Source organism: Lycorma delicatula, chromosome 6, assembly GCF_047948215.1.
Source record: "Lycorma delicatula isolate Av1 chromosome 6, ASM4794821v1, whole genome shotgun sequence".
NCBI lineage: Eukaryota > Metazoa > Arthropoda > Insecta > Hemiptera > Fulgoridae > Lycorma > Lycorma delicatula.
This window is the reverse complement of record NC_134460.1, coordinates 63718863-63732086: the sequence shown is the minus strand read 5'-3', so window position 1 is coordinate 63732086 and position 13224 is coordinate 63718863. Positions and strand designations below refer to the sequence as shown.

Here is a 13224-nt window from a genome sequence, read left to right as displayed (position 1 = left end):
TGTGTAGGCAGGCCACGTTTGGAGTATGTAAAACAAATTGTTGGGGATGTAGAATGTAGAGGGTATACTGAAATGAAACGACTAGCACTAGATAGGGAATCTTGGAGAGCTGCATCAAACCAGTCAAATGACTGAAGACAAAAAAAAAAAAAAAAAAAAATTATATCATCCAAATGGCAGCCGTCATAAGCGACACACATTCAAAGTCGTTTCTGGAAGTTTTCATCACTCTCTCCAGCATGTCTAGCAATAGTGATGGTAACTTCTCTTATTGTGTCCTTAAGTTGTTCAAGGGTTTGGGGCTAATGTTTGCAGACAACAGGGGCTTACCTCAGGAGAGTGAGGTGATCACTCAATATTGCCCCGTAACAAATTCTGCCCCGGAAGCACTTCCAGCAAAATGGCACCAGGGCAACAAGTGTGTGAGCAGTGGCCCCATCCTGTTGAAACCAGAAGCCCTCAGATTCATTTTCATCGAATTCTATCAATCTAAGCTGGAAATGTTTTCCAACATGTTACAGTACTGTTTGGAAGTCACAGTAATCATGACACCACCCTCTTCAAAAAAAAAGTAGGGCTCACAATGCCCAAAACAGACAGAGCACACCATACAGTCACTTTAGAGCCGTACAGAGGTTTTTGATGAAGCTGCTGAGGGTTTTCCAATACCCAGTACTGATTGCTTGTTTACAGTGACTGGAAGTTGGAAATAATCTTAATTGCAGCTCCATGCAAGACGTAGAGGACACACTTGATAGGATTCCTTGACCCACAGTTCTCCACCTTTCCAGTCTTGCTAACTTATTTCCTGTGCAAGCATTTTTACAGTTACAAATTTAAATCAGTATGCAAAATTCATCTCACAGATCAACTGGAAATCCTGAGTGCAGAAGCATGTTTTTGAGCAGAATGGCTTGGAGACTGCTCTAGAGATGATCTTGCAGCAGCAAGATTTTCAGGCATTCTGATAGTTCTAAGATGGCCAGCTGGAAATATTGGTAATGCAGAACCAGTTGCCTTTACATTTGCAATTCACTTCAGTATCATTTCCCATCTGGAATGCCTATGCTTGCTGTTAACAGCAGTGCATATGAAATGGTGTTTACATTGTGGGCATGGATTCTATGTTTTTAAAGAATGCTTTAATAACATGGCCCCATTGTTCAACTGACTATGGAATAGTACCTACAGACAAACTTCATCCTCCACCTGAGCGAAATGGACTTCCCCTATTCCTCTATCTATCCCTCTGCCTGGTCCGTGACCTTCCGAATTATGGAACACCATACAAATTTTTAAATAAGTTTCACATTAACATAACTAACTGCATTTAGCACTAACTGCAACTAGATATACCATTTATAAGTAATTTTCAAAAAAATCTACATTAAATTATATGATTCCAAATTGCTATAGAAAAACCAAATTCATAAAAATGTAATGCAATGTCAGCATAAGTACACAAACAATTTAAAACCCAAGTTACCTCCAATTCTTTTAAAAAATCTTTAATTCTTGATGGTCTTTTATTTGTAGGACTCCAAAGCATATTTCTTCTTTCTGTATAATCCTTTTTACCTGCTGCCATAGCATTTTCAGCATTTTCTTTTTTTTCATAATATCTAAAAAAAAAATAAATAAGCTTTATAAACATTTACACCGTAAGCTACATGTAATTATGATGAGATCGCATGAAAAAAAAGTTTAAAATTCTGTTAGATAATCCAAAAAACAAAATAGATAAAACATTACAAAAATTCTTTTTTACAGCAAAAACAAATTAAGAATCTAACCACTCACAACATCGCACAGTTTGTTGTGAACCAAGTTTAAACCGTATGATAATAAGCAAGGGGTTCTAATGCATTAACTGCATGGTCCTGGATAGTATATAACAGCTACAGTCAATACTAGAGTGACTGCATATTAGTAGTTTTTTCTTCAGATTACAGAATGATATTATAACTGTTTTACATAAGATTACATACCTAAATAAGTAAATGATAATAAATGAAATACAATTTTCCCCCTGCACAGTGTTTTCATTATTCATTACCCAATTACCAAAATGTAAGTTCTTTTTTTTAAATTCTAGCAGTCATGCAAAAAGTAGAAATAGTGATGCACTTTCATTTATCTTTTTAAAAATAAAGTCTAAAAAAAAAAAAATTTTTAAATAAAAAGTTACTGATAAATAAAATATAATATTAATTTACTTTATTATGAATAGGATGAGTTTATAATTATTTTACTACCTATGTAATAAATATACATACACAGTATTATACAGACACAATAAACAATAAAGATTCAAGATGGTGACAACTATAACAGTTCAATATGATGGTTTTTAAATTTACTAAATTATGATCCTAATTTATATCTATAATATTTATAGATATAGATATAATATTTATATCTATTTATATTTATAATATTGGAAGGACAGGTAGAAGGGAAAAATTGTGTAGGCAGGCCACGTTTGGAATATGTAAAACAAATTGTTAGGGATGTAGGATGTAGAGGGTATACTGAAATGAAACGACTAGCACTAGATAGGGAATCTTGGAGAGCTGCATCAAACCAGTCAAATGACTGAAGACAAAAAAAAAAGATCCTAATTTGTGTATAATTAATTCTAAAATAATTTGTGTTGAGTCAATTAATTCTTACGAGTAAAGAATATAAGACAAGCCATGACACAAAATAAATTATGATGACTTGTATTAGAAATGTTACTAAGTAAAACAAAAATCAGAGTTTGAAAATTAATAACACCTTACTAACTACAAGGAGAAACTGTTCTCCAATTCCAGTGAATCATGTTTTGTTAAAAAGAATTTTAAATATCAAATAATTTTATTTTTATGTTAGCTGCTGAACAAAAACCATGTTGTGAAAATCACAACTAATGAATTCAGCAGAATCCATGAAATTAAAAGCAGGCTGCATAATTCATCAGATAAAAAAAGTTTTTCATAAAATTTTTTTTTTCATCTGATAAAAAAACTAGAACTCTTACACAGTGTGAGGTCAAGTCTTTCCTCACAATGATTGGTGAAAATATTTAGCTGGAATTTGGTGCTGTATTACATATAGTTGTGACAGGTATAACTGTTGAAGAATCAGAATTAAATGAGAGCTGTATTACAATTGCTGAAGGGGCCAGTGAGGTTTAATTAAAATAATAGCAAATACCATTTGAAGAGAAATTAAAGTATTCTCCTTAAACTGATCTACGTTTTGATCATATTATCAAGATACAGTAATTAATTAACTTCGTAACATAATGTATATTAAATTGATATTACTTAATAATTTTCAAGTTTCTATCAAAATTATCCAAAAAAAAAAATAGATTTCAAAACTTTTCTTGAAGTGACATTCCAATCAATAGGCCTATTATATTTATTTTCAACTACAATAATTTAGGTAAAATGAAGTCAAGCCATCCAGTGATATAAACACAAAACTATATTATAAATTTACTTAAAAGAGTATTGCATTTTTTTATCGATTACTTAAATAATGCATTTGATAAGTTCAGATGTTTGTTTCATTTAGGTATGGTTTTAATTTATCTGAAATACTTCTTAACATCTCTTGTTAAAAAAAAAAAAAATGCTTATAACTCATACTAGCATTTTTCTGCAGATGTAATAGATGTAATGTATTAGACTTGTTTTAGGCATGATAGTGTTTAAAAAATTTCACTTTTAAATATTCACTATGCCACTAGTTTTCTATTTATAACACTCTGTAACACGCTTTAAATTGGATTTTTTTTTTACCACAATCATGTTATTTACATGCTACATTTTTATTTGTTATTATGTTTATATTTTTACAGCCTTATATTATTTACCATCTTTCACATCCAATTCTCCAAGTCTCACAATCACTCCAAGCATCCATATCCAATCCTTGTCTATTCATTGAGTCCATCACAACCTAATCCAAGATCCCAAGATCTCAGCAGATATCCATGCCTCCTTCTCCCCTCAAATAATTTTCAAAGCTACCTGTATGGCTCCATTCTACATACACAACATCTGTTCAAGAAATACATAGACTGCTTTAATTGCTCAAGTCCAGTTGGTTCCAGTCAAATCTGCTTGGGGTTGCCAAGTTCGTACAGATCAGCTGATTACAATGCAGTTTTTTGATTGCAAATATCATTATTAGTTGCTTAGCTACGCGGTGGTTTGTGAAGTGTGTTTTTTTGTTTGGCAGATTTTAGAATGAATGACTTCAATGAGCAAAGAGTTGCTGTGAAATTTTGTGTTAAACTCGGAAAATCTGTAAGTGAAATTTTTGATATGCTCAAGGCAGCTTATGGCAATGTTGTTATGAAGCGTCCGACATGTTTTAAGTGACATGGACATTTTAAAGATGGTTGTCACTTTATTGAAGACAATGAGCATCCTGAATGTCCTTCCATGTCAACCTACGAATGTCTCACATGTAGATAAAATCAACACCCTGGTTCAGGCAAATCGATGTTTGACCATCAGAGAACTTGTTGAAGAGTATGGGATATCAGTTGAATCATGTTATGAGATTTCAAGATCGTTTTATGAGAGTGGTGACTGGTTTTATCATCACAACAACGCTCCAGCCCATTCAGCCCTCAGAACTCGTGAGTTTTTGGCCAAACACTCGATCACTTTTATCCCCAACCATCCTTCTTCTTTAACTCATCCAGTCTTGAAAAAGTTTTTGCCAATTCTTATTCTGACAGGCTATCACTGGCTTCCCCAATGTAAAATGTACTGAAGTAAAGGTGTTGATAAAGGTACACCCCTCTTGTACAAGAGACAATGCCATGAAACAGATTTGTTGAAATTAAAAAGTACATTCATTTATCAGACAACATTAAACTAGAAAAATCGAACAAATTTTCAATATTCCACCCATATAATGAACTGAATGTCAAATTCACCCAATTTGGGATGTTTTCTCATACAATTTCAATTGATGAACAAATGATCCCTTATTTTGGATGTCATTCAGCAAAAATATTCACGAGGAAAAATTTCAATATTTGCTTCTATTGATGATTATGTCTACAGGACTGATCCATATGGTGGAAAAATGTTGAAATAAAGAACGGCTATGGACTATGAGAGAGTGATCTATAATTTGTTAAAAGTAATTAAAAATATAGAAAATAATGTTATTTTATTTGATAATTTTTTTAGTACTTACAGTTTTGTAAGTAAACTGACAAAAATGAATTTCTTAGTAGGTGGAAAAATGAGAGAAAACAGACTTCATAATATTCCACTGACATCAGTGAAGAAATTGCTGAAAGCTCCAAAAGTAAGTTATGAATATGCTTTTGATAAAGATGAAAACATCTTTGAAGTTTGACGGAGAGATAATTCTGTAGTTATAGTAATAACAAATTATGGATCAATAAAACCTATACTAAAGGTAAAAGTTACAACTGGAAAAAAGGAAAAGAAAATTATACAAAACAGCCAAATGCTATTAAGTGATTAAAAGTGTGCTAAAGTGATTAAAGGTATGCAGGGATTAGAAGCTCATGATAATGCTACTGCCAATTAATTACAGAGGTAAAAAATGGTGGTAGACATTATTTGTAATTTGATACTACTGTTGTAAATGCTTGGAAATTTTATATTTTATCAATAGGAAATAAAATTAGCCAGATAGAATTTAAATCACAGTTAGTTTTGTCATTAGTTCAATCAGCGAAAATTGAAGAACCTGACATAAGTGACAGAAATTTACTGTTAGGACACTACAGTAAAAATAGTTTACCAGGTAATGTAAAAAAAGACAAAATTTACCATATTATAGACTGAAATGAAACTAATGTAAGACAAAGGTGTTGAGTGTGTCATAGTCAAACTGTTTACATTTGTACAAAATGTCAAGTATTTTTACATGTGGACTGTTTCAAAATATTTCACAAGGCACCTGAAAAGTATAAATATTATAGATAGTGATATTAATAAAATTATTTTACATAAGTATCTTTCGCATTTTTACTGTTTACACCATTTTGGGTTAATGCAAATACAATATTGCAACTCAAGTGAATTCCCAATGTTGCATTCACGCGACAAGTCGTAAATCAAAATTTACAAATACGAGTTTCCCTTTCACGTCTTACTTTTTAAACTGGATATTAATGATGTACAGGTTGGTGAAAAGTCCCTTTACATGTTTAGCATAACATGTCTAATTACAGTTAGTCATGTAGATAAACATTGTTATGAATACAAACACTACAATTTTTACTATTGTTGTGCAGATAACCATAAGCCGAGTCCTGCGCATGTCACTTCAGTTAGTATGGGAAGAACGTAAGTCTCGAGTTAAACCATGGTGGATATAAGTGCTTTCACTGTTGAGGAGCATTTGGTGGCTTCTGTGTGGGTTCATGAAAGTCAGAACACAAAAAAGACAATGGCAGACATTTTGAGGGCTGTGCGGTTTGGAAAACTGCCGCCATCATGACCAAAGTTATTTGCATTGGAGAAGAAAATATTTGCGGCGAGAAGTGTTCTCGATACACCACGTAGCGGAAGGCCTACGACTTGCTGTGGTGGAATCAATTGAACGATAGCCGATGATGTCAACCTGTAAGCAGTCAGCAGAATTAGACATCCCACAATCGACTATGCAAGACCACAATGCAGAATCACTTGAATATTGCATATCTTTGGCCATCCTCAGTGAATGAGTTGAGTGGTCGTGACGTGGAACAATGTGTGCATGGATGTGAAATGCTGCTTGCATGCTTCCCACATGCAAATTATCAAAAAAAGGTTATGTTCTCTGATGAATGTGCGATTTATCATAGCTCACGAAATCGTAATGTCTTTTTTGGGCATAAGATAATCCACACTTTTATGAAGAAAGTGAGTGCAATCTGCCACAACGGCAGACCATCTGCTTGGACCATATTTCTTTGATGGTTCTGTAAACCAGCAGTTATCTTCATATGATTAACATGTGGTTGCTTCCAGAATTAATGGCAAGGGAGTAGCTGACATCGTTACATCTCAACAAGATGGCGCTCCACTACATTTTGCTGTGTGTCTGCACGCGGCTAAATGAACTGTTTCCAAATAAACGAAACTTGAACGTTTATAACAATGTTATTCACAATAAATATTAATGTTAACTAGACATAAATATTGAAATATACTGTTTTTTTGTATTCATAACAATGTTTATCTACATATCTAACTGTACTATGCTATTAACATGTAAAGGGACTTTTCGCCTACACTGTAGATAAAATGAAAAAAATCGAATTTTTAAAATGGATATTAAAGATATAGATAAAATGAAAAAAATCACGAAAAATTTGTAGTGTTCTTTTGGGAAGAAATGGGTTAAAATAATAAAAAGATTCTATTAGGAAACTGATATAAAGACTGCAATCGAGAAAAAATCAAAGTTAACATATTTTTTCAAACAGCAAATATAATCATTAACTAATGCCAACGAATAGACCATGTCTATCAATATAAATCCTACTAATTAATAAACAACATTGTAAATAACATCAGCAAAGCATGACATGCTTTGCTGATGTTATGCATGATGGCATGCATGTCATTGTCAACAACACAGTTCACAACATATTAAAAAACATGTTATCAGCCAACAACAGAATAACTAAAATAACAAACCACTCAATAGCAGAAAAGAAAACAAAACAAAATACACTCAAGAAATCAGATTCACTGAACTTTACAAATTTTTTGAATGCTATTATAACCCACCACTATTTAAGTTTAATTAATTTTTACTAACACCACTATTATTAACAAATAAGAACTTAAAAAACAACAGTAAAAATTGTTATACCTAAAAGCACCAAAATCTGTATCTCTAATGCTATTTCCATCTTTTAAAGTCCAAAAATGTACTTCACATAATAACGTCAGCATTTTAAAATTTTAATACACGATATAACCTTCATTTTACGATGACATAATATTTCGACTATTATATTATATTCAACAGAGATTATTCATACAAAAGACTATAGAAATGAATATCCACGAAGTTTTCGCTTTAAAACAAGTTAGCAATTTAAAACTATAAATTCACTACGTGACCCACTCACAACACAATAACAGCAACATACTTCAATACCAACAAACTGTAAAAAAAGTACATACACTAAGTCAGTGTTGATTACAGCTATATAATACACTAAATATACCTTCAAACAAAATCCATGAAAAGGGAATGTTACTAATTGAAATACTTAACTCATCATTAAAAGATTTTTGTTAAATAAATTGTAAACAGTGCAATAGATTCAATTATGGTATTAACTAAAAAAATTAGAATTAATCTACAATGTAACACTTTGCCATTCACTTTTAATATAGTACACTGAAATAACTTTAATTTTTTTTCAAAAATAGATGGTAAACACATAAATAAGGATAATATTTTTATTTCAAAATAATGTATGGTGAAAAATCAGTATCATATAAAATTTATATTGTACGATAATATAGTGAAAATAAATACTTCAAACATACGTTAGTGAATCGTGGAGGTTACAGTGCGGTTACATCTCTGTACGTGGCGAGGTTAGGGTTGTTGGTTTGCGTTTATCCCTTTATTTTTTTCGTTAATTTTCTACTCTGTGATCTACAAAGTAAGTTATAAAGATCAATATAAAACGTATTTTTAATTAATTATTTTAATTCTGAAGTGTCAATTAAAAACTTCAGCAGCGGGCCACTGTATTTTTAATTATTAAAATTCATCATAACCTTATAATTTTACATTTGTGGTTATATCAGACGTAAACAAATTATAAACATTCAAAGATTTTGGAAAACCTAGTCATAAGTATCCTAAAATTTCCTTTTTTCCTTTTAGGTACTGTTTTCAAAGGTAATATAGTTTAGTTACATAATATTCATATCATCTGATAATATGACATGCTGATAACAGATGTGTTCACGTTGTTTGTCGTTTATATTATAATGGAGCTGTATATAGCTTAGTCAGGTTATTGTTCTGTTGAAAGTGTTGTTTCTTTGCAGTATGCCAATTTTGATCTCCAGTATTTATCTTGTTAATAATCAGAGTCTGGTGTTAATTTATTATACCTAATAGAAAAACAGCATTAGTGAGTGTTGGTGCCATTGTCTCACGGCTTGGTTAATCAGAATCAGAAAGACATAAGGTCTAGATTCAAGTCATCCTCATCTAATCAACTGATTTAAATATCTGATATCATAAATTTCAATTTTTGTGAATGCTGTTATTACTTAAAAATGAACATCACAAAATAGCTATGTACATTTAAAAACCCCAAATAAACCACCAATTTAACAAATTTCACCCAAAAATTGATATTTTATAATATCAATTATAAACATAATTGAAGTTTTTAAATTTTAGAGGTAAACATCATTTGCTACAGCATTTGTTGGAATAAAATTAAAATATAATTATGTTATTAATACATTTTTTATAAAGGAAATATATTACAAATTTTCATTCTCGTAGGGCAAAATGACCAAAGCAGTTGATGACCGTCATCTCAAAAAAAAAAACTATTATAAAGGAAATTCGTTCCAAATAATTAAAGACCTCTGCGCAAGTCCTCGATGAAGATAAAAAAAAAATAATCAGTGAAACAATCTTTTAATTACTTTTAACAAAATTAAAAGTGTTAACCCAAGCAAAGGACTTGGTGATAAATAACATAAAAAAATACTCTGCCAGTAAGAAATTTATTCATTTATGAAAAAGAGAGTCATTACAAAACTGTTTTAATCATTTGAGTATCACTATTGCCAGTGTTCACATAACAGTTTTTAATACAAGTACAATGATAAAATATGTTTTTTTTTTTTTTTAAATAAGTTACTTTAAACCTACAGCAATTACCATCAATTGGAATTTATGATTTGTTTTGAAAAAATAAATTGTTACAGTTGCTAGCATAAAGAAGATGGTACATACTAATCACATAATTGTCTCATGAGAATTACGAGATTTCCCTTTCCCATAATATAGTAATTAGATACTAACTTAGTTATAGTAAAACTATATCCAAGTTTAACTCACGTTAGGCCAAGATCTTGACACTGAATAAATGAAAAGGTAATAGTTATATAATAAACAATAGTTATTTAATAATCAACTGTAAATACTAAAATAAATGTGTGATTTACACTTTTTATTATATTCATTTAGTCAATAAATACTCAAAGAAGAAAATTAATTTTTACTGTTAGATAAAAAACTGCCTTCTTCAATTTTTTGTATTATTTGGCAGTTTATCATAAAAAATTACAAATTTTGGAAGCAAATCTACCTCCGTTGAGTTTTTATTTATTGTTCATCTATACTAAGACATACTGGATAACAAAAGAATACTTGGTCGGTCAAGTGTACCAACTAATTTGACCTTTACTTTATCTTCTAACCAGAACAATGTAAGTAAAAAGCTGGTTTTTATTTAGTTTCTGGATCAAGTATACCAAAATTATTTTTTGAATTAAAGAATTTGTGCAATACCACTCAAAATTTTGACTGCGTATTTTATAAATGTGAGTAAATAAAATCATAGAACACAAGTAGATGGACAATATAATTTTAGACTGAATATTAGGTATTTTAGAAATTCTTAATGCTGATTAGTTAAACAATATCAACTCAGTATAAAAAATTGGTTGGCTAACCAAATATTTGATTTACTAGAATGAGAAGAAAACAGACATGTTTTCCAAAAATATTACTATCACATATAAAATGTTGAATCTAAATATGTTTTAAAACGTAAAAAAATGTTCATTTTAAAATTTAGATACTTGTTTTATTAATTTTAATTCAGATGCTTTTTATAATTACTTTTCCTTTTCAGATTAATAATGTCTGGTTATTCAGAGAATACTGGGTACAATCAAGATCAGTTTTGGTCTTCAGGTCAAAATCAGGAAAGTTCTTACAGTTTTGATGTGCCAGGAAATCAGTTTGGACAAGAATTGTGAGTTAAAAAATAAAAAAGAATTTTCAGTAAAAAAAAATTAAATTAAAAAATTGTCAGTTAAGAAGTGTTGTTTAGTATAAAATAATCTAAAATGTATTTTGTGCTTTCATATAATTTTTGATTTGATTAAACTCAATTGATGTATTGTTATTAATTTTGTTTTTAATATCCTTTTCATTTATTTTTTCATAAAATTTGAAATTTGGCATATACTATAATAAAAATTTATTCTGAATGAAAAGGTTTTATTAATGATTTTTATCAAATATGAGTAATAGAATTTGTAATAGAATAAAATTTTTTATTCTGGTGCAAATATGTATATAGTATCTGACCATAGACTGAAAACAAAAAATAGCTTACCTAGTGGCTTGCATTCTTAGTCTTCTTTGAAGTTAGCCCCTTGTAACTCCATACTCTTAACCCAGCAGTCCTTAGTCCTTCCATTGTTGGAAACATTTTATTTAGTCCTCTTTTGAAATGGTTAGTAGCTGTACTGTCACTTTCTAATTGTCTCCCTGGCTATCAAATCAGGACTTTTTCAATGTCACCTTTAGCCTTGAAAAAATAATTAGAAATCAGAGAGTGGCATATCTGGTTAGTTAGGGATCTGGTAAATGTGAGGAATTCCATGCTTGACCAAGAAATCGTGGATTAGACATAATGAATGAGCAGATGCATTATTATAATGCAAATGCCACTTGTGTGATTTTCACAGATCTGGTCTTGCTGGTCTCGTGTTATCTAACCAACTTCCGATATGGTTCAATTATACATTTTAACAGCTTCTCCTCTGTAATCTGCTTCAAATCTGTAATTTGCTTCTTTACCTGGCAAACTGCCTTAGCTAAAACTAAACATATCTTTGAAAAATTTATTACAAACTTAATATCAGTAGTCACCTGAATCATTCATAAAAGATGGGAAGTTCTCCATAAGAAAATGATCTTTATTCTTTTAATCCCTGGTGTTTCATTAATATTTTTCTACAGTTTTTTTGGATTACTTGTGCTTTCATTGTTCTGTTTTTCATAATAAATTTATTTGAAATTTTTTAATAATTAATAAAAATTTTCCTGTTAGTTTTGAAATAATTTTATGGAGAAAACTTGCTGTTCTAGTATTTGTTTTACTTACTTCTGAACTGAACTGCAATTAAAGTATAAATCCATGATTTTAATTTTTTTAGTTGAATATTAACTTTTCTTATTCCAAATAAATTGCCAATAATTCCAGTATATTCGTGATAGTTTCAGCAGATTGATTTACATCCGTTTCATTGTTTCATTATGAGATTTAAGAAAATTTGGTTCTATCTATGTGCTTTGAAGCATTTGACTGAGTAAAGATTTCTTCTTGCAATCCTTATACATTCTTTATAGGTAAACTCAAAATTAGCTTACCAAGAGATTATCTTTTATTTTACTTTAGTAAACTGAAGAAAAAAAAGTCCATATTATCTACAATAGTAGGTGGATGATCAACACAAGCCCTACTGTTAGCTGATATCTGCACTGGTACCAATACAACTACAAGTCGTGTTTCCCTCATATCAAAGTATTGTTCAGCTTATGTTGATACTTCACCCTCCAGAATGTTACAATTTATATTGCCAACTGCATTATGTATAGTTCCCTTGTTCTTGTTATCTAACGTGGACTTTAATTTCAATAAACAGTCTGTAGCAGGGCTACAGAAAATAGTTAACATACTTCTGCTCCCAAGGTAAAATTCAGTCTTAGCCCCTAGCAGGCCCAATTTCTAGTTCAATACAGAAATATTAAACTTATTTTTAACACATATGATAATCACATCATTCCGATTATAACCTTTTACATTGTAATATTTGTGACTTAATACAATAAAATCAATCGTCACTTTACAGAGGTTAAAAATAATGTGTTGTATATAAGTTATTTGATTAAAAACTGTTTAATAGTCTGCATCAAATGTAACTAACCTCTAGTGTTTCCATGAACTGTATTAACTACAACTATCTGATATTTAATTATCATTATTATTTACATAAAGTAACACAATATGTATCATTATATATATATTTTAACAAGATCATTATATCAATTTGTTACTGTATGCCTATACTGAATAAAGCTTACAATAAAATCTTTCATCAAAATAAATTCTAGTATAGAGAAACAAAAAGCAAATTAAAAAAAGAAACAACCAATGAAACTACAGTCAATCCATAATGA

The 13224-nt window shown here is 30.2% G+C and overlaps 2 protein-coding genes across 3 annotated transcripts in view; one reads left to right on the top strand and one right to left on the bottom strand.

The window, feature by feature from the left end:
- Positions 1–8118, bottom strand: part of frtz (WD repeat-containing and planar cell polarity effector protein fritz) — a 51177-nt gene extending 43059 nt beyond the window's left edge. Inside the window, exons 1-2 of the mRNA XM_075369235.1 lie at positions 7852–8118; positions 1487–1622 (exon numbers count right to left, since the gene is read on the bottom strand). Coding sequence (XP_075225350.1) covers positions 1487–1622; positions 7852–7934 — 219 coding nt within the window. The 5' untranslated portion in view covers positions 7935–8118. The remainder of the gene's footprint in view (positions 1–1486; positions 1623–7851) is intronic.
- A 432-nt stretch (positions 8119–8550) lies between these two features.
- LOC142326639 (uncharacterized) overlaps positions 8551–13224 on the top strand; it is a 111925-nt gene continuing 107251 nt past the window's right edge. For both annotated transcript variants that reach the window (XM_075369233.1, XM_075369234.1), the window contains exons 1-2: positions 8551–8659; positions 10886–11008. In XM_075369233.1, the coding sequence (XP_075225348.1) occupies positions 10893–11008 (116 nt within the window). In that variant the 5' untranslated portion in view covers positions 8551–8659; positions 10886–10892. The remainder of the gene's footprint in view (positions 8660–10885; positions 11009–13224) is intronic.